The sequence below is a fragment of the Neolamprologus brichardi genome, chromosome 1 (assembly GCF_056152115.1).
Source record: "Neolamprologus brichardi isolate AB-2024 chromosome 1, ASM5615211v1, whole genome shotgun sequence".
In the NCBI taxonomy this organism is placed as follows: Eukaryota; Metazoa; Chordata; class Actinopteri; order Cichliformes; family Cichlidae; genus Neolamprologus; species Neolamprologus brichardi.
This window is the reverse complement of record NC_142104.1, coordinates 12,674,679-12,701,749: the sequence shown is the minus strand read 5'-3', so window position 1 is coordinate 12,701,749 and position 27,071 is coordinate 12,674,679. Positions and strand designations below refer to the sequence as shown.

Below are 27,071 nucleotides of genomic sequence, written 5' to 3'. Positions count from 1 at the left end.
TTACTGTTTTGAATAGTGGGACTTTTAAAGCTTTCTTGTTAAAACTTCTCAGAGCAATCTTGATTTCATGAATATGTCAAAAAAGAAAGACGTTTGTTAACCTGAATTTGGAGGTGTGAGATCATCTGTGCTGCTAGTTAGTATTTTTGTTGATAGCACACTATTTTTACTCAACCTGCTTTAACTTTGTTAGAGAGCAAAGATTAAATATTGAAGTCTTACTTTTTGGAATAATGCATTCTCTGAAGGCTTTCACCCGGTCGAGCCAATTTGGCCTGATTTAATTAGAGAGAACGGGAAGTTGTCTGAGACGGCGACCAGGGAGTGACCGTCCTTCTCGTTATCTCCCAGACTTCTTAATTCCTCTGCCAATGGGACAGCTGTAGGCCTGTATAGTGTAGGAGTTCACTGTTTGCCAAATCACAATTATCCATAACTTTTGAGGAAAAATAAACATGGTGAACCTTTACTGCCAGGGATAGCCCGAAATATAAACCAAATTTTTTAGATTTTGAAACGATAACTGTATAGATGATAGATTCTGTAGTTTGCCACCCTGCCATTACTGTTCTTCCTGCAAAGCAGTTAATTTAACACTAAATCACTATGTGTACATTGTTTTATTGAAACTGGTTTTCATACAATAATTGGCCTGCCCATTTACCATAAGATGCAATATTTTTGTCACAAAAAATGGTAATTTTGATGCACAAAATGACCAGTTTCTAGTAGAAAGCCATGCCATATACACCACATATAACCATGTTCACATTGCACATGGCACAAGGGAGAAGAGTTGAAGTGTCTGAGCAAAAGTCGAGACCAATTTGAAAGTTTTGTTGCAGATTTCTGTGTGTTTTTAAAGCATAATTTATCTAACAAACCGATGTCTTACTCCCCAAAACAAAATAATTATATGTGATCTGTGTTCATTAAAAACAAAGGTTGGCTAATAACTGTGCATGAAACACACTGATACTCAGAAAGTTTTGCTGGCTGAAGAGTTTTACTCATTTACTATAACAAAAGTGGTCGCTAGGGAAATGATAGTTTACTTAAATTTTGATCTTAAATGCTTTCCTGATTAGTTTATGGTCTAATTTGTTAGTTTTTAGTTGTACTCACTACAGCATGATGTTCATTTTTTAAGTCATGGTCCCCATTAGATTTAAAAAGATCTCAGTCAGATCTGCCCCCTTTCTCACCAGTTTTGAGTTCAAAACATCACAACAACCAAAATGCTAAGTTCGACACATCATGACAGGGCTTCTCTATCCAAGTGTTGATATTATAGTGGCTTTGTCCAGTCTAAAAGTATATTTCTATACATACATACACACTAATCAATGTGTGGGGCTCAAGTCATCTAAAAAAAATCTCTTAAATGTTGACACCTGGCTTTTTAAAAAACATTTTTTAAAGTATATTTTAGCCTTTTTTAAGAGGGAATAGTAAGGAAAGCTTACAGTAAATCAAAGATAAGGTGTGCTCCTAACCTTTGGCATATGGGTTGACTGCTGAACCAGCTACAGTAGTGTGCTTATTTTAATCTATCTCATAATAATTAAGACACAATTGAAATATTTTATTATGAATTAGTATTGTATTGTGTATGTTTTTTCCTCTGTACTAAAGCAGTAGTGACACGGCACATGTTAAGATCTAAAGAAACACATGGAGATTTCAGTTTCTGATGTAAAGTGTAATAATATTGATCCTTAAAAGCCAATTTATTAGAGTGTTTTGCTCAGCTGCATCCTAAGGTGCATGGTCATTTAGCTCTGCTATCGGGGATATGTGAAAGTGTTGTTTTGAAAGCACCATGCACAGTCTCATTAGTCTTTCTTGTCCATGAAGTCAAAACCTGTCAGGTTTTGTTTCCTGCATCTTAAATAAGCAGCAAAATGGTTTGAGATTTACTCAATTCTGAACTGACATCCATAACGATCTGCAGTCGTGACACTATACTGATTAAAGCTTGCTGTGATTGGGTGCATGCACCCTTATCAGTGCACACATACAGTATGCGATATACACACGGAATACAGAATACATCAAATGCAGGCATACACACACACAGAGACACACACGCGCACATACTGACCTTCCAGTCCCCTTGTAACATACAAATGAGTCTTTCCTCAGCGCTCCCACGGGACTCAGGGGGGAAGCTGAACACCAGTTGCCCTTGTTCGTTGTGTTTTGCACTACTCACGGTAAACTTAAGCCTCTAGCTGCTGCAGGTTTAGCGTAATCTAAAATCTTTCTTGTAGCCTACGCATAACATCTATGTGATGTCTTTTAGCATCAAGCTTAAAGGCTTTTTCGAGCTGTAATTATGCAGCTCTGGGAAGTATGGCATAAAATGCATCTATAACCATATAAAAGTAGTATGGTGGCATTCTAAGTATGACTCAGGCTCAGATTCAAAGATGTGTAGTGAGTGAAAATATGAAATGAAATATAAAGCCCTGGTTCCTAGCAATAATAATTTAATATAATTTAATATAATTTAATATAAATGACACTAGTTAAGACTTTTGAATGTAAAATTAAATTAAGAAACAGCTGCTACTGGCAGTTCTAAAAAAAACCTACAGTCTCCGGCTTTGTAGTTGTTTTGTGCCTCTTATAGGTCTTTCTTTGTAGGTTGGCTTCACTTTGTAACAACGAATGATATCAGACCTTTGATGCAGAGGTTGTGTCCCTAGCTTCTATTAGAGTTGCACAGTCATTACTAAAAATCTGTAAAGTATTGCATATTATTTGTTACTTTTAAAAACATGTAATACTTTATGTTACTTGAGAACTCTGTGGAGAAAGTAATGTGCTTCACTACACATTACATTAGCTTTGCATTGCTCCACAACACTGAAAGATGGCCTCTGATTCACTGTAAGAAAATTAACACCTGTACTGGTATAAAATATTACAAATCCTTATCCTAATAAGAACACACACTTCTTCTTTTAGTCTGTAAATTTGTAAATTTTCAGGTTTGCTTTTGTGTACACTGGCCGTAATTTGATCACCATTTAGACAGCAGTCATTTAAACTTGAATCCTTTTGCCTCTACCGTCGCTGTGCAAATAAGTGAACGATTAGTATAAATAATTTGCTTGTCTGGCGATGTTGTTTATGTAAGAAGGTAAATGTGGTACTAAAAATGCAGTCGCTATATTTACTTTTAGATTGCAAAAGTCAAAGAAAAAAAAAAGGAGTCATTGCTTTTCTGGTGTTTTGGGGCTTACCTTCTCATTGCTGATGTGTTGTGATGAATGGCGCACAGGCATTGGTAATGGGGAAACTTTCAAATGTAAAATTAATTACCTGCAATCTGACAGCATCGGGAAAACTCAGCATATATTTTATGCTTAGCTGGTACGCCTTCTTTTCCAGGCTTGCCTGCTGTCAAGCTCTGACTGTTTGCATGCTTCCTATCTGGTTCACCATTTTTATTAGCTGGGACTAAATTTGTCATTGGCGGGTAGAGACTTTGCTTAAGGGATGCACATAATCATTACTTCAGAATAAGGCTTTTATCCCTTGTCTTCTTTTTTGTTAAAATCAAATTATGTAATTCTAGCAGTGCCTTTTCACAGTATGCTTTATCACACTCTGTAGCGGTTTCTGGTTTGGTACTAACGAACTGTGCTTTTGTCTTACACTTGTAGAGTTTCCTCCAATTGTTTTAATGATATACTGTACACCATGCTAAGATATATCAAGTTTTTGGCTAATAACTCTTTGTAAATCACCTTTTTGTTGTGAAAATTATATTTATATGTCTATGAAACTAAAGAAATGGGAACAAGTTATTTGTTTTATGATAGGCTATGTGTAACAAACTGCCAAAAGATGCAATTTGCAAGTTGTCTGTTATATGTAGACACAACAATGGCTCATCCTTTGTGTCAGGTGTTCCAAATATTTATTGGAAAAGGTCAGATACGAGGACTGGAATGAAAATGAGTAAAAAAAGCAGTTGAAGTCCAAAGAAAAATGTTTAAAGAGCTGGAAAAGCATGAAAACTACCATAAAAAATAAATTACAAGAAAATCTGGCTCCTCTGAATAAAAATATAAAAGAATGAGTGGCTCAAGACTTCTGCACAGTATTGCAAATGTGCCTTTGACTTGCTTTCCAGCCTTTGGTGGCAAATTTTATGCAATGCTTCTTTAAATGAATTAATTGTAACCAGGATTCTGCATTGTTGCAGTAGCTGTTACTTGACATTATGATAAAAAAAAAAAAACCTACAGAAATGAACTACAGTCGTCTTGTATGAACTGGCAAATTTAGTAAAATAAATAAAATATTCTTCAAATGCTAAATTAAACCACCTGCATCAGACATTTGTATTGTCACATGCACCTATGTGGACCTCAGGGCAGCAGCGCATGTGCATGAAAATGGCTCAGGATGATAAACATTAAGCAAAGAAACAAACAAGACAATAAATGCTAAATTAAATGATCACAGCAGCAGTTTTTGTTCTCTGTCTCTGTATGGGTATAAATGTGTTTGTTCCACCGGGGTCACATTTCTAGCATAGCACTGCCATATAAATAAGTGTTGAGATGATCTCACTTAACTTCTAAATTCACACTCACACTTCTCTTCCCAGGATTAGCTGTCATCGCTATTTTCAAAGCTCCTCGGGCACCTAGCCAATAATAGAACTCAAGTCAAAGAATTTTTTTTTTTAGTAGTTTTGGCTAAAAATAAAAATTACAGCAGGTTTTGCCCCAATTCATTACATCAGATATCACTAATGCATTGCCAAGATTCAGCTGAATTTATTACATCGTGGAAATGCAGTCCAGTCCATCAGGTCACTATAACGTGACACCAACATTAGCTGTAAACTAGTTTGAACAATTGACATTAACTTGGCTCTCATCCCATGTTTAAATCCAATGATTATGGATCAAACCAATAAAAAAGGAGAATTTGTTCTATTATTATTAATTATTAATTTAAGTCTTCACATCTCCTAAATAATAATTTTAGATATTTATACATCCTTAAAGAAATTAACAACAACGGTTCATCAATCAAGCCTCGTCTTTCCTTAAGCACAATAAAAAGTCTTGAGTTTATTGTGTTGCCATTGCTGATAGTCTGCCAATATGGCAGAATGAAAGGAAGGATAAAATAAGGAGACACAGAAGTATAGCACTTGAACTCTAATATGTACAAAGAGTAAACGTCTAAGAAGCATCTCTGCAGTGGAGTACTTTATCTGATGAGACCATCAGGTGCTGTTAGTCTGACAGTCCCAGTGTTTGGTGGCTCACTCGACATGCTCGTATTGATCACTTTGCCTGATTTAATCTCCCTCCTCTATTTCCCTGTCGAGCTCCTCTCCGTCTCACCAGTAGAGGGGAACACTGACAGCTATATCAACCTGCTAAACGTGCACTGGCATCAGAAGGGATGCAGAGCCAAGGGAAGGAGCGCAGGGAATAGCGAGATAATAGCAGACATAAAAGCAGAAGTGTAGAGAGACAGAAATGCAGAAAGACCTTTGTGCTTGTGTTCAAATAGTCTGTCGTGCAAGTTGACAAAAAATTACAAAGGCACTATAACTGTTATTTGGTAAATCAATATTAGGTTGTGAAAAAGCCAAAGCCAGTCTGAAAACAACCGGTTTGAGGGGTGACCTTGTCCACTAAATGTGCTTGTCTGCTACTGATTTGGGCCAGGTGGTTCTGTCAGACTGTCAGGGCCGACGGGGTCAGAGAAACAACATTTGCCACTGTTCTGTTGCTTTAATAAGACTCATTAATATACTGCATGTGTCACCAGCAGCGTCTGACTGCGTCCCCTCTGGGCTGGGCTAGTTTTGGCATGACATGAAGTTAAGGACACACACAGTCGCTGAATTCAGCCTATTTGTCATACATATCAAGGATGAGTCTTCAAACCGCCTGTGAACTCTCACCTCTTATTTATCTGTGTTGTGTTTTATCGACTTGCGTGGTCCTTTATCCTGTATAAAGCAGGTGGATGTTATTGATTTTGGACAGATTGTTCCTCAGATTTATTGCTTTGTTGACTCATTTTAATATCCTCAGATAATAGATTCGATCTTGAATATCTTTTGAGGCACTATAAACACATGAGTTTACAGGGACTATTTAGGGCTTGTGTGTGTGGAATTGTGCATATATACTAAACTATAATAAATGACCCATTAATTTCACCTGGTTGGGTAAATCTTCTCATGTTTATTGCACATATGTGCATGGTTTATCCTTGTCTTCGAGTTTGAGATATAATATGACTGTCCAGTGCCTCTTAATGGCCCATGGGAGTAATACATTTTATCTTGCTCCATGAGCAACTTTAGATTTGTGCTTAATGATTCAGTTTTAGCCTGCTATCCATCAGAAAAGGAGCTAGCCTCTCATTTAACTCTTCCATGAGCCTCAATGTATGCCTAGTTCTTTTTGATGTTCCTTTATATTTCAAGCTTTGATTTCTTATCTGAAGAAACTCAAATCCGTCAATTTTGCTAGCTTGGTTCCCCTCTGACTACACAATGTGTTGTTTGCCAGCTTACTGGAGATCAGCACAAGCAGTTTTCTTAAACAATGATAATGACTTCATTAGAAGGCAGTATTTGTAAAGGTGACTTGGTCATTTATTATGAGCATCAATTTATAAAATATAATAATCATACTGTAACAAATATATATATTTAGTAACTTATTTGTGCAGAAAAACATTGAAACACTGTATGTGTATATACCAAAAGTTATCTTTCAGCACTGATCCCTTGATGAGCATTAATAGATGTAACTGTTAAAATGGCTAAAGTTGCTAAAATTTGTTTTAGCTTATCTAATTTGTCTGTTTCACAGAGCATTTGACGGTGGTGTTACTAGGGTCTAGGAGCATGTGCCTCCCTCCAACCAGGGGGTCATCTCCATTATGTTACTGTAAATTTAATAATGTTAGGTATCCTCCACTGTCATTGCAAACTTTGCACTGTACCCTGCTGTAGTTTAAAGTTTATTAGTCCTTGGTGCACCTCCACTGGCCTGGGACCCCAAGCATTTATTGGCCATGTGTGGTGGCGGCTGGAATGGAGGACAGGGTCTCTATAAAAATTGTATAAAATTGTATAATATACATGGCAAGATTGGAAATTTTATTTTTAAGAAAAAATATGCCAATTTATGAGGAAAGCAGGCTTTCTATGGTATCTAAAAGTGATCACCACTGCCATGGAGGGATATACAGTAAAATTTACCAAGATGTGGACCTTGCCTTTAAAAATTGCTTTTAATACTCTTCTTTGTAATTGGCTTGACTTTGGCATAATTGCTGTGATCCATTAAAGCTTGAGAAGACTGTACCCTTTAAAACTGTTGTGAGGATAATATTTCATTTTTCTGCACTTCATTTTACTACTCCCCCTCAAAGAGTTTTATAGTACTCATAATGTTTTTCTTATTATTATTTTTACCCCCTCGCAGAGGTTTGATGAAGCATGAAATCATTTGATGCACTTTTATGGACCATCAGATCATATGGTAAAAGTTTCACGTTCGGAAATCGAGTTTGTTCCCACCAGAGACATGTCTGGATTGACTTGAAGGCATGGAGTAGTTTTTCAAACTATGGCTTACGATGGTGACTTTCACAGACCGGAAACCAGAAACCAGAACCCCCCCCCTCCCCATACACACAAGCATCTACTATTTACCTATTTAATAAGATAAATTGGATCACTGAAAAAGATCAGTTGTTCATCACGATTTTAGAAAAAGTATATTGAAATATTGACAACAAAAAATCTGCTGTAGTGTGTGACATGGTTAATTGTCAGTATGTACGGGTGGATTAAAATATGAATGAAAAACAAACGTGGAGTGTTGGCAAAGCAGCTTGCTAAACTTATTACACTTAGAGATTCTCATAGATGCTAATCTGACCCTACACTTGGTCACCTTGCCTGTTTATTAGACTGGACATAATCAGAGGTACCATCCCCCCGCCATTCATTGTCACTGTCCTTACTAATGTACTAAATGAGTTAAACTTAATCTTGTATACATCATACAAGTTGGCCAAGGTGGTTAGCAGGGCAAAGCTGTTACAATCATCTGTTACAAAGATAAACCACTGAAACTGGTTTACTAGCTATGCTATGCTAGCTGTGTTTCTACAAAAAGTGCAGATCGTAACTGATCTCACAGCACTGAGAGCAGACCCAGCGACAGCTTGCCTTGCATGTGCAGAAAAAAACCCTCTTACGTTAATGTTGTTAATGATATAACAACATTATATCATTGTCATTGTCAAAGGAAGACGGACACACACTCAAAACAGAGAGAGCTGCAGTCTCTTATGAGATTAAAATAAGCACAGCTTTCAGCCAATAACTGACTTCAGCCACAAGACGGCAGTAATGTAGTGGCTGGATGCACATGTTGACAGGTGAGGAGCTTTATGACAGCACTGTCTGAGATGAAAGGAGAGAGACTGCTTTACTTTGGTATATTTTCATTTATTTCTGTTTTTAGATTTGACAAGGCCTTGGTTATCCTTTCAAAACTATACCTTACTTGCATTACTTTAGTTGACAAGAATCTATTGTACTTAGAATTATGTAATAATTACTTTAAATGAAACAAGTTTGGATAAATTCAGCTTCAGCAAATCATGGTAAAGAAGTTGCATAACGATACAGTCATGTGAAAGGAAAGTTTCGTGTAAACTATATATACCCTTGCTGCTGCTGTTGGACCAGGTGTGTGTTAACACAATGCCACAATTTTCAGTAAATATCCCAGCAAATTCACCTCAAGGCCAGAATACGCAGAGAGACTGCAAAAAAACCCCCATACAAACAAGAGATACATCTCTGACTCATAAAAGAAGAGGGGCTTTTTAAAAACTTTTAACTGCAAAATCTGCTGCAGATTTATTGTCATTGTTTATTTTGTTTCATTGCTTATTTATATATATATTTTCTTCATTTTTTAACAAATATAGTGGTGAAAAGTAAGATCGACCTTCAAACTTTAAAAGAATAGTTGCTTTGCATTGTATACACCTAACATGAGCAGCAGTGCACAGGTTGCTAGAAGAAAAACTTGCATTGCATGGAAGAAACTAACACACAAGGATCAGTGCTTTGGAGATAATAATTGTTTGCTACAAGAGCAAGTTCTGTTTGTCTGTTTTGGTCTTAACTGCAAACAGACCAAGTAAAAAACAGTTCTGTCAACTGAGCTTTCTCTGTCAGCGTCTTTAGCTCAGTTTCATTATGTTACTTTAGGTTTAACACTTTTTGGGAAGCCTTTTTTGTTCTTATTGTAGTGTACTTAATTGCTATTACATTCACTTCTCTTGTATTCTGTTCAGTTCAATTCCTATTTATACAGTGCCAAATTACAACAACCGTCACCTCAAGGCGCTTTATACTGTAAGGTAGACCCTACAATAATAATAATAATATAATAATAAGACTTCTGGAACAACTTACTTAGGACAGATGAGCCCAAAGTGTCATGTTTGGCAAAAACCAAACACAGCATATCAGCTCATACACCTTATACTAGCTGTCAAGCACGGTGGCGCAGGGGTGATGTGAAATTTGAGGCCATTTGTCCACCAGTTGAAGGTTGGCCAAAGTTAGGTCGTCTAACAGGACAATAATCCCAAACACAGCAGCAAAGCTACAACAGAATGGATATAGGTGTAATAGGGCCTTAAGAGAACTGTACATAAATGAATGTCCACCAGCCTCAATGAACTGAAGCAACGTTGTAAAGAAGAGCGAGCAGAAATTCCTCCATAACAATGTAAGAAATGTATAAATTCATGTAGAAAATGATTGCTAACTAACGGTGGTGCTACAGGATATTGAATAATGAAATCTACTTGGCTGTTCACATGTCTGCACACAATTTTGTTAAAACTTTCTTTCTCATGTAACTGCATATTTAGCCATGGTAAGTAACAAGGATCAAATCAGTCACACAGGGTTAGTGAAATCAACTGTGGGCCCCTGATTGAGTTTGGTCAAGACTGCACAAAATTTTTCTTTAGATAATTTGCTCAGCGTGTCAGATTATGATGTATATTTATGCAAAATCTGCAAAAGCTTTTTCAGTTTGTCAATTTCCTATTTTGTACCTACATTGTGATTTGAGCTCTCTAACTCTGAGAAACCTTTATGGCCTTGGAGGTGTTAACACTAACTCCAAAACAACTGAAAGCACATGTATTAAAAATATGCATCACAAATACATCAATATTTTCTTATCGCAGGATGCCCAGGTGTTCTGGCATATAGGCTGATACACATAATGGCATCATACCTGGCATCCACAGAGTCTCTGCAAGACTGGTGGTGCAGATTTTACACCATCTGGAGCTCGCGCACTTGTGCCACCCCACCCAGTGCCAAGAAGATGATTGCTATCAGCATGATTATGCCTTTATTACATTAGCCGTGCATTGTTTACAGACTTGTGGCTCTACCCATGCCAGGCTGTAAGGAATACTTTTATGTGAGAAAGCAGTGGGAGGGTGGAGTGATCAGCTCGACAGCTGCTAAAAACATTTTCCTCATTGCTACGTAAATGTGCCACTGCGGGACAAAATTATAAAGAGGGGCCCTCTGAAAATGTTTTTGTTAGGCTTTCCTTCTTAAGGGATATTCTTGATTTAACTGTGAATAATAATTTTGCAGGTTCTGTTTCAACACTTGCACTTGATTGGATAACCAAAAAGACGTGTGAAGTGAGTATATAGTATACACTATATACTTGCCTCAAAGATTTCTGGTAGTAGATGATGGACTTTTATGCTTCAAGTACTCCTAGAGTTCATTAATATCATCCCTTCTAACACGGCATTTAAAAGAAATAATTTCAAGGATAGACAGAAATTCCTCCAACATTTTAAAACAGGGAAAGTGGAGAGTTTAGATATGACTTATGTGATGAATATAGCAAATTCATTTTGAAGCTATGGTGAAAATAGAGCCATTTTGCCACCGTTGCAGCTCATATTAGTGGCATGCCAAGGAATGAAGACATGATCAGAGGAGGGAAATGCTCTGCCAATGTCTGCCTCTTCTATGCCAGAGCATGGGGAGAAGGGAAAGGTGGTGGGCAGAGCCAACTTTCCATACCAGCTGGAGAGCTGGTGAAAGGCATTGTTTCTCTCAGCTCCTGTCAGCCCTTGTAGTAGCTGATTTGTATGACCATCCCACTATTTCAAAATAGAATTAGGCTAGCTCGCCAGACACACTAGTGGCCTAAATGCTGATTTCTTACGGTGAAAATAAAGCTTAGTCTGAAACTTATTGAAATGTTAATCTGTCATTTTATCTTAAACATAAACCAGTCTGTCTGATTTTAAATTATATGACAGACTATCATTTTCTATACAGTAACATTGATGTTTTATTTAAACCTGTATGCCGTAGCCAAAGAAATAGGCCACAGACACTGGGTTATTAAAATTAATTACATTTTTTCCCTTCATTCCACACCACATTTAACTTATGTCCCAAGCTAAACATGTGAAATCATTCCTTCTTAGCAGCATCCTCTACAGTGACTCCCTTCATTCCCATATAAAAAGGAGGCCATCAGTATTCCACTCACACTGCTGATGGTCAGAACACTAGTTCACAGAGCTTCACTGTCTTTTTCTCTGTCAATGCTCCCTCTGAGTACACTTTTCTTTGGCCATCACTACCAAACTTTGGCCAGATTTAAACAGACATCACCTTTCATAAGTGTAAACTACCACCCTCTGTTGGCCATGTCGGGGAGTTCAGCTGTTCATATTCATATACCTACTGAAATATTATTACTGCAATCAGTCACAGAGAGTTCTGCAGTCAGAAATGCAATTCTAAATGGTATACTTATGTTGTGAAACATGATATGTACACATATCAGTACTTTATTTTGTGCTATTTTTTGAACATAAATTTTCATTTCTACCTTGTACATTAAACAGTTGAAGTAGATAAAAGGATAAATCTACACAGTCAAAAAGTCAGTGGTTTTGGTTCCTGGTTTAGCTCAGCGCATTGAGCGGGTGCCCATATGGCTGAGAGCGGCTGGCCTGGGTTCGAGACCGATCTGTGGCCCTTTGCCTCTTGTCTTCCCCCTTTTCTCTCTGACCCCGCTTTCCTGTCGTTTCTTCACTGAATCTAACAATAAAGCTAAAAAAAGGCAGTGGTTTTTATTAAGGGTTGGGTTGTGGTTTTACAGGCTTCTGACTCTGCTTTGGTATTTAAATTAAAATCGTAAATGCTGGTTGAAATTTACGTTTCATTAAAACATTCCCCCCTTCTTTGTCCCTTTAGGTCCAACTGGCTGAAGCCGTGCTGTGGGCGTCGAGTGGCCCTGTGGCAGGTCTGTCTGCTCAGTGCTGGCTTCAATTGCATCCTGGTGGCCTGCGTTATCCTGGTGGTGCTTTTCCTGTCTTTGGAGCTGCTCATAGACACCAAACTCTTACAATGTAAACAGTGTGCTTTTATTTGTTCCGTTTTAGCCGGTACTATTATGTAAGAAAAAATCTGCTGAGCATGCATATTCTTATCCATTAATACACAGTGTGACGTTCATAAAACACTTGGGAGGCATATAGTAGCAGCTCCACTGGAGCAGTGGGGAGTTAAACAGTTTAGTGTCCTCGAGAATTAAACACTGATGCTGTGTCTGCACTGTGCCCTACCTTCTGCCAGGATCTCATTAAGGAAATATAGTTTCAGAAATATATAAGGTGTGCCATTATTTATTTTATTATTGCTTACACTGGACTTTCTCTATACATCAACCTGGGCAGTCATCACTGCTTTGCAGCCTAAATTTCTTTAAAGGGAACCCTGTTAAGGTCAAGCAGAAGTATAAGTAATGTAAACAATGTATTTAAAGAAGCTGAAACAATCTTCACTTTACTGAGCTTCAAAAGAAAAGGGCTTCTTCCATATTACTATAAACAGCTATGATATTATAATAGGAGTTATTTTTCTACAGAATAAGTACCTGTACCGGATACTTGATATTTTTACTTATATTGAATTTTTGCTTGTTGTATCTGTGCTTTTGATCAAATAAAGCCTCTCAATATATCTTCCAATAATGCCATTATGAAAATACATGCTGCTGTTTACAAATATCTAATTTTCCATTAAAATAAATGCATATGACTTCGATTGTGTTTACAGTCATGGTCACATATTGTAGAGTTTACGGTTACACAATCAATATGTGCAACTCTGAAATCTGGCTCTTATACTATTTCAACTCAGTATGTATAGTAATTTATTTAAAAAAACAAAACAAAACAAAAACAACAAAAATAACCCCTGTAAAGATCCATTATATTTATTGTAGGTGCCATTGAAACTATTAGTAATTTTCTGTTGAACCTGTTGTGATAATGTCCATATTTAACTATATTTTATGTGCATTTTCACCGTTTGTGTAGTCCTACTACACAAACAACTTGTGGAGCTGGACAATAAATGGTTATGATGGAGAGTGATGGATAGAGGTGATAATGAACCAAGATTCTTGTCAGTGGCAGCAGGCAGCCATCCTCATCGATTACTGGCCAGCATCCAGCTCTGTTGATACTTGAGTCTCGCTGTGGGGACTGCAGGACTCTAGTCACTTTAGATCTATTGTAATCTAGTTCTCAAGTCCACTACCTGCCCCACAAGAGAAATAGCAGATGGGCAATGAGATGGGATTGGGAAAGAGAGTGCAGAAACACATTAGTAGTATAGGAAGTGGGTATGCTGGTAGCACAGTGAGTTAATGGATGGACGTGATTACACCAATTAGTTTTCTTACACTGTGCACCTTAAGGACAGTGCAAATAAACATTTATTCTGTTTCCTCTCTAAATAGTTTCCAATGCGTTCCAATTTGCCAGCATTATCCACTGGATCAGCCTTATCATTCTGTCACTCTTCTTCTCAGAGGTAAGATCTGTATATTATTCTCAATTACGTCACATTTTAGTTCCATCATTAACATAATCTCTTTTACTTTCTGAAATCTTTGCTCTTGGGCCAATGTAATAATCACAGAACGTTTCAATTGCAAAGATTCACTAAAATCTCACTTTTCTTGTTGATTTGCAATTAAATTAAACCAGCTAAACTATGTAACACCTCCACATCTGCAAACCAGGTTCAAACCTAAGGGAACTAGAGTAGGTAGTTGCTACCATTTATATTCCAATATTGTCTAGTCTTGATTAAGCTATAGCTTAAAAGTGCTACCTGGAAGCAGAATCAGAATTAAATTTAAGCCATTGTTTGATAAAGTAATGTCTTTTCATTACTTTGTGATTATGAAAATAACATAAAGAGGAGAATATGGCCTAGAGGCCTCCACTCCAGTGCAAACCAATTACCCTGACAGCCTCAGCCCCAATGCCCTAACCCAAACTTTAATTACCGGTGAGCCAGCATGAGCAATAATTAAAGCTGAGCTTACAGAGCAGTGGGGATGGGGTTACAGTGATGTGATCCATGCACACAGGGCACCCACTGGCATCACAGAAGAAGAGGCGCATCAGCCAGTCCCCCTGCACCAATCAGAAAACATCATTCTTACATGTGGGCGGAGCAGCTGCTCGTCTCACCTGATACCAGCATTATTGTCTAACATGTGCTCCAGATGATGGATTAGCAGGACCACCTCTAGCTAATTACAGTGTAAATCAATGTCCCTGCTTAACAGTGTACTGCAGCCAGCCACATTTTCCAGAGCATAAGTAGAATTTGATACGTGTGTATGTGTTTTCACAAATTTCATGCCATATTTCCATCAACAGAAATAATTATGCAATAACAGATTTACCACAGAGTATTATCAGTGGAAGGTATCAAGTAGAAGTGCAGTAACTAAATACCTCCACTGAGATATTTAATGTAAATGTAATTTATATATATATATATTTATTTTTGGATACTTTTCTATTAAGAAGAAAATACTTTCTTTCCCATATATTAGAAAATTAGCAATTTTTGGATGTAAACATGACTTAAAGGAGTCTTTCACATCTATCAGCATGCTGCCTCAATTATTCATTTCAAAATATCCCTTTATCTCTCTGTGTGCCTCAGACTGTCTTCAGAATTGTTGTTCTTGGGATCTGGGACTACATAGAAAACAAAGTTGAGGTTAGTACTGCTATACCGGCAAATCTTCATGTCAGATTTTAGTATATTATGTTTAATTCAGTTTAATCTGAATATTTTTTGTAATGTTTTCTATTTTTATTATTTTTAATTTAGCCTCCTGTTCTTGCATGGTATGCCCATACTGACCTTTCCCACTTAAACACACTTATTGACCTTCTTGATGAAGGTTGATGGAAAGATTGTATAAATAATAACATCAAGGTAAACATGACATTTCTACATGCTAAAAACTCACTAGCTGGAGGTTTACAGAAACACTGGAAACATTTGAAAAGATAGCTGGTTGTGCCCGAGGTAAGAAAACTATACCAACCATACAAAAATAAATGAGATATAAAAAGGTTGTTAGTAGCCCTGACTCATGCTTATGTGACAACTTTTGAACCTTTTGACAGGGCCACAGCCTGCTATCTGTTTTCACCAGTAGTGCTAAGCTGTGTCAGCCAGTTTCTGGTAGCCAGATGAGAAGTACGATCAGAACGTTAAATTAAATATATTAAAAAAGGAAAAAAGATAGCGGGTGGTTATTCTCTTTAATGCAATCTTCTTGTGGAGCAATGCGTCATTTGCGACAGATCAAAATATAGCATCTTTTGCTATTACTAATCTCTCACTGGATGCCCTATTCCAGTTATTTGCTGTTGTGTGTTTGCAGCTGCTGGTATTCCTGCATTAAAATCGATAACCTTTAACTCAATTTAAATTTTTGGGAAAAAAAGGAGTCACGGGGAGTTGGTTTTAGTGAATAAAGTGGGCGATATACAATGATTGTGTTGGTGTGTCCCAAAAAATTGGGTTCCCTTTATTGCGATCTTACTGAACTTAATGTTGGCAGTATGACACTGGAGGAGGATTTCATGGGGCACAATTCCATTAATTTTGAAGAAAATGAAGTGCACATTTCTGGCTGGGCTGGGACTTTTTTCATTGAAATCTGCAGCTTCCACATTACACTGAAGGTAGTTTGTTGGAGTCACAGTTTCCTTTCTGTTTGTTTGTTGAGGTCCATGGTGAAAATGCAAGTGCACTGAAAGTAGTTAGAAGTGACTTACGGGGAGCGATCTAAAAGTAGTCGAGAGTCGTAAGAGGTCGCTTTAAGGCGTGGTATTTTTTATTTTTGCTTGTGATCGCATCTGTTCATGTTAACTAAACCTCAGCTAGAATTCAATTAGGTAAATAAGGACTTTACCAAAATGTTAAAATATTTCTCTGAAGCAAAAAACTACATACATCCATGAATAAAATCCACATATAAGTATTATATTTGAGTCTCGCTAAATCAAGACCATAGAACTGGGGTCAGGGGTTGGGGGTTAACGGAATGGAGTTATGGCTCGTACGCTGAACTTGTTTTAATTCTGTATTTGCTTTTGCCCTTAATTCTGTATTTGCTTTTGCCCCAAAAAGGTGTTTGATGGTGCAGTTATTGTGCTGTCCCTGGCCCCAATGGTGGCATCCACAGTGGCCAATGGGCCCAGCAGCCCCTGGGACGCCATCAGCCTCATCATCACACTACGCATTTGGAGGGTCAAGAGGATCATTGATGGTAAGGCAGACAAAAACTCTTTTTCCATCAAAATCCAGACTCAATTTCCAGAAATTTGAAAGTGACACATAAAATTCACACAGCATGTCAGTGGTCTTCTTCTTCTTCTTTTTTCAAAAGGGTCACACAGATGCAGCTAAGTGACCCCATTCTTTCCATGATTATACAAATTATTTGCGATTCAGAACAATACAGCTATTGATCATTCCTCAGAGTAAATTGCTGCCACTCTGCTACTCTAACTTGTATTGATTGCAAGCGTCTAGCTAAGTAGATTCACAGAAGCCATAATGAATATAGTGGTTGTTCTCTCCTATGCTAATATAGACTGGTTCGATATCCGCTCAGAGGTCACCCTCATGACGGATCTCTGAATGCATACAGGATGAGGTGCATGCAGAGCACATAGGAATTCAGTGTACAGTTCGTCCACGTCCAGTATTTTCATGTAAATATGTGTCTGTTGTTTTCTACAAAGCTTTAATACAGAGTTTATGGAAACACACACCCACACACTCTATTTCTTTTTTTTTTGTGTTAACATTAACGTGCAGCTGCTCACGTGATTTTTAGGGAGGGAACATGTGATTTTCCTGCTGCACCTCAAACTACTGGGTTTTGTATTTGTGAGTCATTGAGTTTTGTTGATAAGCAAGCACCAACAGAGGGAAAAAGTGAACTAAAACCAAAAAATATAAAGTTAAAGGACTGGCTCAGTTATCACATGACAGTCATCAAATCTTTGGAAAAAAGAGTTTGAGATATAAAGTGACAAAGCTTGTGCAAGAGTGAATTTCACCAAAATTTGTCATGATCATCAGGTAATGTTAATCTCTCAAACTTTGAAATTAGTTCTCTAGAAACAAAACAACCAAAAAACACAAAAAAATCTCCATCAGTATCAGTTTGACTCACCAGCGCTTGAACACTGCTTAACAATGAACCAGGAAGGTTAAGTTGCTATTTTTTCATGCTGAAAGTAAGCTAGAGGTCGGTCCTAAATCACTGAATATGAATTATCTATACTTTATTATAAATGCCTAATAAGATGTTTTTGATTTTCTGCATTGACCTCTGATACCAAAATTTGTAGTACAGATAAACGTCTGTAAAATACAAATCCAACGAGCTATTATGCAACACCTTGAGCAAAGCATATGTATATAGTGTGTACATAATATATAATGAAATGTAATTAAAAAAAAGAAATGTAACTTTTGGGTGTAGCACATTGGAGAGAGAGTTGATTTTATGGCTTCAATACACAAGGGATCTGTGAAGCATGTGAGTGGAGAAAGTGCAGCAAGGAATCTGTGAGGATTGTGGATGTTTTCATGCACTGATTGTGTTAAAATGCACTTATTCTACATCATGTAACCTGACATACAGTCTAGAAAATTCTAGAAAATGTGTTTATTTTTCATGCATTCACCAATTCCATGCAAGGCTCTGGCCTGCCTTTAGGTTCAGTGCCTGGGACACTGGGACAGAGGCCAGGGCAATCAAACCACCACCAACACTGGACTCTGAGAAGTTGTTGGATTAATTGTGGTGTGAATTACACTGTTGTGCAAGTGCTGGCAGAAACTGTCACCACAGCTGTGGCACACACATGCACGCACAGACACTATAATCACATAACGAACCCTGCTAAGCTTGTAAATGCACAGTGCCACACAAATGTATTGCATTGTGTAGCTAAATAATTGAAGCTCTGATTGAGCTTTTCATGCTGGTTTGATTTCTGACTGAACTGACCCCATCTAATGTCTTCTTCTGTTTGATGTGTGTGCGCGTGCGCAACATTACTATAAATAGATACAAGGAGCATGTGGCGATGGCTGTGTGCTTTGCTCAGCTACTCTCTGTAGCAGAAGGCCTAGTTTCATTGTCATCTCAGCATGATCAGAAAAATCCTAGTGTGTCCTTGTGGCTAAGACCCATAGAATTAATGATTATATTTGACAAGTTTATGCCACTCATTGCAGGATACGCAGCATTAGCACGTGTGATATCATGTGGCAGACTTACAAATGTGACAAAAAAAAAAGGTGTAAAAGACTGATTGTCTTCCAACTGTGTTGACAGCAGCAGTCCACAATTATTCTCACCATTCTTTTTTTAGGTTCCTTCATGTCCTACTCCAGAAAGTGTGTCATGTATAAATAAAATACAAATTATAGGAAGAGCTGTTACTGACTGACAGAAAAGCAAGAGTTATTAAAGGTCAAATAAAGTATTCTAGCAACACTCCAGCAATAAACTCTTATTAGATGAAGATGAAGTAGAAGATGATCGTCTGCTGGCCATGCAAAAGTAAACATTCAGAAAATTCTATCAGAAAAATACTGAAACATACCACACATGCCACAATAGCGGCATATATTTAAAGAATCTTAAAGCTTCGCATTTCTGTTTTTATCACATTAAGTGATATCAGCATGCAAACAGACTGAGTATTCATGTCTGTGACATTTTTACAATATATGTGCGCTTGATTAATTTTCTAATTACTGCTCAGTGTTCTGATCAGGATAAGTTGTAGAAGGGTAGATTTATGCAAGACATTAACCATTAAACATTAAGTGTCTGAATGTCAGGTCAAAATACCTGTGTTTTTTGGTGTTTTTTGAAGACCCTCGCATCTAAAGTGGTTTCCAGGACCACAATGGAACTGTGTCTTCACTTTAAGGTGCTGTTTTTGTAAAAGTCCAGTGACATGTTTGCACTAAATATGGGCTGAGAGTGTACTTACACTTTGTGATTCATTAAGTCAGATCAAAATCTTTTGCATCTAGTTTCATTCTTTAGTATTCAGTATAGTGTTACTAGCTGCATGAATAAAGGTTGTGTGTGCAATGACAGAGTTCTTAGGAACAAATGACACAGGGTCAAGAAATACCTCTGCCCTCTGACCTTGATGTGCTTGATGTAAATTGCCTTAACTATCTGAACCAGCTCTCTTACCTGTGACACTTTTGTTAGTAAGTCTTAATGCCTCTTTATACATTACAAATATTTTCAGCCCATTCTTGTTCTCACCCTTCTCTCCAATTTTAGCGTATGTGTTACAAGTCAAAGTTGAAATGGAACTGGAGATCCAGCAGTGTGAGAAGACCAAGGCTGTGAGAGAGGAGCAGCTGGAGCGTCTCACTCAGATTTGTCAGGAGCAGGCTGTGAGTACCAACACATTTGAGATTTACTTTGCATTACTTACTTTTAATTGATGGGGAAAGGTTTTCTAAAGGCGACTTTACAGTACAAAACTTTGATAGTCTCATTTTCTGTATTAGTGCCTGTGTAAAACACGAAGGACATTAACTGACAAGAATAGAGCTTTAAAAGCACCTTGGATGCAGGCACAATAATTTGTGTTGGCTAATAGCGCATGTAGTCGTACTGCATTGTATTGCAATGAAGAACATTTATTTTAACTTTAGACGCCATGGATCTAGCTGCCCTTTTTAAACTCTTTACTGCACTAAAGGACTGATTAAGGATACACGTTGATCTTGGTCACATAAGCGACTGTAAGTTGATCTTTCACCAGAAGAGGGCAGCAAAACATCACAAACATGTTTCCTGCTTACCTGAATCGGATCAGCGGAAGAAAATGGAAAAACACTCTGACACTCCCACAATTATGATGAAGACAGTTACCAAATTCTGATTCTTTAAAAAAAGGAGACAGTATTTCACTATTTATAACCAGGTATCACAGTATCTGTATAAAAAATGTTTGCTTGTTTCTACTTTTGTGTACCGAATTTAAATGTATTCCAGAAACATGCTTTCTTTTCCTGTTTTTTCTCTTATTCCTGCACCACCTCATACTTCCCTGTCCTCTCTCTTCCCTTTCTTCTATTTTGTTTTTGTCTCGTTTTGCTGTTCTCCAAACTTTTTATCGGTCTTCAATTTTCACATTCCTGCACTTTCTCAAACTACTTGCTCACCCTTTTCTACAACCCCCTGTGACTTTCCATATTTATTTGTGTTTTTCCTCTTCATATTTATTCTTAAGTTTGAGATCAGGCAACTGAGGGCACATCTGGCCCAGCAGGACCTGGACCTTGCAGCAGAGCGCGAAGCAGCCATGCAGATCCACCATGTTTGGGACAAACAGGGCAGGAATTTTCAGGTTGTAGAAGGTTTGACTCCTGGGGAGTCTGACGATGAGGGTGGTCAGAGAAACCCCAGGGAGCCACATGTCACTTCAGGTATAGTATAGCTTTTAAAACTGAGCTTGTATCAACTGAAGGGTGTTTGAATTGGTTATAAAAGATAAATTAAAAAACTGAAAATGACTGAATCAAAGACTAAAGTCTGTAACTTTAAAAAAAAATAGCACAGTGGTTAGCACTGTTGCTTCATAGCAAAAAGATCTGAAATCACAGGCTGGCTGGTGAATTTTTGTGTGGACCTTGTTCTCCCCGTGCCATCATGGCTCTGGCTTCTTCTCACAGTCCAAAGATATATATGTTAGGATAATTGGCACTTCTAAATTGGCTTTAGGTATGAATGCTAGTGTCAATGGTTGTATCTCCATCTGCCCTGCAACAGACTGGTGAACAATCCATGCTGTGTAGTCAAATGTTTGTGCATGCTGGAGCTATTTTCCCTCTTTGTTTTGATCAGTTTTGGGGGTCATTACTCGAAAAAAATAAAATAAAGTAAAAAAAATATTATGCATATTATAAACAACACTCTTCTTAAAGTTGTGCAGTATGTTACTTAATTACACCCAAGAGAAAGACTTACGTTAATGTTACTTTCATCTTATTCTGTAAAATGACCTGAAACTCATTGTCTTATAATTATCAATTAACAATATAAACCTTTAGCACTCACCAAGCTTTAAAATCACTCAGGGTTCTTGGCTAGCTTAGAGTTAGCATGCTGTGCTTGTGAAGAACTGAAGTTGTGTTAACAGTATGATGCAGTTGTTTCATATAGTAGTCATATACCCAACCAGGTGCAAATTTTGTTTGAGGAAACAGTGTAACAAACCAGAAGAGAGGTGCAACATAAAGTATGTACATAATTATGTGGAACAAAAAGTCTGTTACACGGTAGCATCAGGTGAACTGAATGCCAGAGCAGTGTACACTTAATCTGGAGCAGTACCCCTGGAGCATCTTTGAGGCCAAGCTCTTAGCCCTTCCATGCTCACATGCAATACCCATCTGACCGCAGGCGCGCTGGGATCAATGCGGGGGCAAAAAAGCTTTTAGCATCTGGTGAATCCTGGAGAAAACAAGTATGTTCACTGACACTACGTCAGGTTGCATGGGCTTCTGTCATGCCCCAACTATCTCTCTTACTGCCCCCCTCATGGCAAGGCCAGCGGAGCAATCCCAAACTGACTGGGCTGTTTCAGGTACAGAGTGCTCTGTGCATTGGGCCTTGTTAGTAGGGAGTCGGCTCCTGTCAACATCTGTTCCCCTTCACCTGCAAACCACAATAGGGCACCAAGAGGCTCCATGGTGGCCACAATATTACCCCGAGGGCATAGTGGGAAATCTGGCTCACAGAAACAAGTGGGGCTTTTTACAGAAACATGGTCACTGGGATGAGCACTTAGACCACAAAGCTCAAGTCAAGTCAGGTGAATTCAATTCAAGCTTATTTGTTTTACACACAACGTTTCAGCTGGCTTCTCACCCTCCACATGGAGGGCCATTAAACCTCCAAGCGCTCATAAAAGGCAAGAATAAGCTATATATCAGGAGTGTGATGATTTTGACACCTACATGTACTCTCAATGCTGCAATAGGACAGAAACAGTAAAACAAAAGGTGGATCAACATTCTTGATTGTAGTGAGCATTTTTAAAAAAACCCTACTGTGACTATTAAAAGAAATGCTTAAGTTAGATATTACACTAAAAGAGCACAGGTCTTTCTATTTCAAACCCAATTTTGTTACCTAATCTTAACCAAACCGAGACTGAAAGACAAACATTCAAAGAATAAGTCTAATGCAGTTTCATTCACTACATGTCCTTCCTTATAAAAACTTGCCCCCCCCCCCCCCCCAAAACAACTGAAAATGGGTGGAAATGGGAACAAAAGGACACACATGCTGGAAAAACCTTTACTCAACTTTTCTTAAGTCAATAACTTATAATGTTACAATGTATCACCAATTCAGTTTTTGCCTCCCAGGGTTACCATGGCGAGCATTACAAACAAATTGATATCAGTGATGACATTAGATAAAAACTCATGGGATCACCATATGTATTGTACATTGTATAGAGACCACTAATGTCTCTAAAGAATTTTGAGCACAAAAAATGCACAAAATATCAGATATTCTGTTGTTGAGTCCAGATGACAGACCGACACTTTTAAATTCTTCTTGTACTTCTTTCGGGTGTTCTGCTTAGGGGCCACCAGAGCAGCTCATCTGCTTCCATCTCAGTCTTTCCTCTTCTGTCACACCAACCCTCTGGATGTTCTCCGTCACTGCATCCTTGAATCTTCTCAGTGGTCTTCGACTGATCTTCGCCGTCCTTTGTCTGTTATATACGCTTTATTTAGCCTTACCTCTCTGACTTTGTCTTTAATGCACTCAACCTAAGCTGTCCCTCTAATGACACTTTTAGTTAGCGTGGCTAAAAGGTCTCTATAGACAGGTGTTGGACACTAACTCTTCAGAAACATTATGTTATAAAATCAAAAGTCATATGTTCCAAATCTAAAGTTATCTTTAATTTTTATATGTCACCATCAGTTTCCATAATTGTTTTGTTTCCCAGGATCTGTCCCAACTATTTCACCTGTGGTTTATTGCTTGGTGTGTTAAAATAATTTTATAGTTGTAGTTTGAACTAAAAGAACCTCGGCATGTCACCTCTCCTTTTCCACAGAGATGACGACTTGGTAACTTGACTGTCACAGAAAGAAGAGGAGAGTCTTTATGTATGCTGGACTGCCCATTCTTTTTTCTTAAGACTCATGTGTTATTAATTGTGGAGTGATTGTCTCAGCCTTGTTTTAGTGAGTGCAATGCTTCCTCTCCAGGGGTGGCTCAGGGATTAATATTTTAGACTGAAAAATAAATGAAATTACCCATCAGAGTCTGCAGCATGTCCCGCGGGACAGGGGCTAGCACTCAGGGTACTCTGGGTTCGCACTCAGCCAGTGGACAGTGAGCTTAAGACCAATCAAGCGAACAGAAGAGCACAGCAGATCACAGTTATTCACCATGCACACTGAGGCAGGCTAGACTGGAGGGCTCAGAGCCTGAACAAAGAGCTCCTAGACTCTCTCACTCTCCCCCATTTCTCTAATCCCTGAAACCAACCCCACCCTGTCTCTGTCCCAGTTTATTCCTAGTACACTAAGGTTTGGCTAATGCACAAATGTAGCAGTGCGTGATCCAGGCCACTTGTCTATAAAGCACCTGTGGCCTGGGGCAGAAGTCATCTCTGTCAATATTCTGTTGTAAACATACAAGATATTTTCCATTTGGACTAGTTTGCACTATGAACATTGACATGGACCAAGGTTTGGACAAATAGGTGTGTAATCCAAACCCAGTGACTTACACATGATTATTAGGATGTGTCTGTTAAAGTATATTTAATCCTAATCTCACACTACTGTAAGATAATTATACTTTTGATTCCATTTTATATTCATAATAGTTAAAAAGTGTTTACAGTACTGTTAGTAACAACAGTAATTAGATTTGTTTAGTTTGTTTAGTTATCATGTCAACTATACAGGAGAGGATACAAAACACTGTATGACAGGCAAGAAAAAACTGGGCCTGGCATCTTTTAGCAAATAGGTTATATATACTTGCCCTAACATATACTGGATGTGTCCATGCCCCAGCATCCAATTGGTTGGTTTAGTGCTATGCAGAGGTTTGCAGACACACATGCACATGCTGTAGTTGTGATATACATTCACTGGCATTTCGTTCGCCTGTTTGTGACATAGATTTAATAAGGTGTTGGAAACATTTCTCGGAAATGTTTGTCCATATGGATATGACAGCATCACAATAGTTAACCATCCACAATGTGAATCTCCTGTTTCACAGCAAGCTAAAGAAACAACTAAAGAGGATGGTTAAAAAGTATGGATGAGTGGAAGTAAGAATGGAACCAGAAAAATAGATTCTGAAAAAAATATGCATGCATGTTTCAGTATTTTAATTTAGAAATCAGCTGAAACAGAAATAACTGTCATTGTTTTATTCTTTATTTTTTAACTCAGATCCAGTTGTACGTGATGACATGAACAACTACATCAGCCAATATTACAGTGAAGCAAGCAGCGGTAAGTGACAGTAGCAAATAAAAAAAGCCATATTTGTATGGATGTCTTTATCTGCATATACTTTTTCTAAACACATGTCTGTCAAGATGCTGGGGCTTCTGGCTTAGGTGCGCGGGTCATCACGACAGCAGCCATTGACGTTCACCTACCCACCAGTACAAACCTCATCCAGTCAAATCCTATGCTTGCTATGGAGCGGGTGGGCAGCGCTGTAAGTGATGCCTCCACCAGCATATCACGGTCCAGTGGCAGCCTCACAGCCCGCCCCCACAGCCTGAGTAGCCATACTCCGGGTTCATCAATGACAGACTGCAGCAGCAGCGCAGCTCAGGACTTCAGTCTGAGCTACAGCTCCCATCGCTGCTGCCCCCCTTCCTTCTCAGGCCAGGACCCCTGCAAGGACCCCAGCATGGTGGTGCAGGAGCTACTCTCCTCCCTCTCTGAGGACTCCTGCCTTGCTCAAAAGGGCCTAGTAGTAGACCCTGTCAACCTCAAGCTTCCCAGTCCGACTGGCTCAGAAAATGCCAGCCCTGAACTGGACAACAGAATAAACATTTTCAATCGCAGGAACCAAGAGGAGAGACGGGGCCGGGGAAGGGGTTGTGTGCTGTTGCAGACCAAGCCACTGATCCACCTGCAGGGCAGCAGCACTGAGCCGTCACTGGAGGAGAAGTACCGGCTACTGGGACCACCCGACTCACCTCTAGGGCATATGTCTGATACATAAGCAAGCGTTATTTACACAGGAACAGAAGCTTTTACTCTTTTTATTTTTTACTGCCATTCCATTTGGCATATATCTGAACTTTTGTGACAGATCAAACCTCATGAGAGGGACCACACAAGATTTGAAAATTGGATTCATCTGTTACTGAGTAAATCGAGACTTAGCGGATTAAGAGCAAGCTCAAGCCTTAGCTTCTAGCTAACAGCGATGCTCCTTGAGTTGTTGTTTTCAGCTGTCATTAGTAGAAATTAAAAATGATCATTTTTAGGCCCTTTGGCATCCTGTCTAACCTCCCCTGTTTCTCCTTAATAGATTTTTGAAATCCAAAAACCCCCCAGATATAGCACAACAAAGACAATACCACCCTATCAAAGGGGCATCTAATGTGTTTTTGGACACATTCTTCATCAGGAATTCTCACTTTGAATAGGTCCTAAATGCACTGAACTTTACGTGAATTAAAACCAGCAAAGGGCCATTCAAGCCTATACTGAACAAAAACATAAATGCTGAGCAGTGTTGCCATCTTAGACACTGCTCTTGAGAATTTCAAGCAGTAAAAGGAGTGTTTTCTATTGCTTTTTGTTGTTGTTCTGTTTCTTTTCAGTTTTCTTTTCAAGTTTAAACATTAATTATGCTGTTCTTTGTTTAAACAGCCACAGGGTAAATACTGTAAGACTGGCTAAACTATTGAAAAGCCAATTTTCTACCTTTGCCTTTTTGTCACCTGTTTGATTTAAAGACCATGGACCATCATCAAAATTTATTAAATAGCAGTTTTGTTTTCAGAAGTTGTTAGTAGGGTATATTTGTGTGGTTGAAATGAAACGGTAACTGACTGGGCTCTTCACATGGAACTAGACTGGAGTGCTTGTAGCATGAACCTTTAAAAGAAATGTGCCATAAACGGTGAGCAAATTCTTTGCACTTTAATGTTTACAGACACTTTTGTAAACTTCATATGGAGGAAGTCATTGCCAAATGAAGGTGTTGTCAATTGAATGAAAATAGCAAAAAATAAAAGATAGTATTTCTTTAACTGCTCTTAGATCACTGACTCTTGTGAATTTATGATGTTAAATGATTTAAAGGTGTACCAAAGATACTTCACCAGGATAAAACATAATTGAACCGTGTGATTACTCTTATCAAAGATGTTCTTCTCACACGCTTCTTGCTGCACACGCCACTGTACACCGCATCGCGTTGTTTCATTAGCGTCATCTTCTTATTTGCATATGATTTTGAAAAATTTAAATTATTTAAGGTTATTAACATTGGACCTGTCACAACAACCAC

At 38.3% G+C, this 27,071-nt stretch overlaps 1 protein-coding gene across 1 annotated transcript in view; it reads left to right on the top strand.

The window, feature by feature from the left end:
- Nucleotides 1-26,820, top strand: part of LOC102779778 (transmembrane protein 266-like) — a 46,517-nt gene extending 19,697 nt beyond the window's left edge. The window contains exons 4-11 of the mRNA XM_006779868.2: nt 12,350-12,504; nt 13,902-13,975; nt 15,128-15,184; nt 16,613-16,751; nt 19,812-19,927; nt 20,773-20,968; nt 24,983-25,045; nt 25,132-26,820. Of these exons, the coding sequence (XP_006779931.1) occupies nt 12,350-12,504; nt 13,902-13,975; nt 15,128-15,184; nt 16,613-16,751; nt 19,812-19,927; nt 20,773-20,968; nt 24,983-25,045; nt 25,132-25,772 (1,441 nt within the window). The 3' untranslated portion in view covers nt 25,773-26,820. The remainder of the gene's footprint in view (nt 1-12,349; nt 12,505-13,901; nt 13,976-15,127; nt 15,185-16,612; nt 16,752-19,811; nt 19,928-20,772; nt 20,969-24,982; nt 25,046-25,131) is intronic.
- Nucleotides 26,821-27,071: the final 251 nt, after the last annotated feature.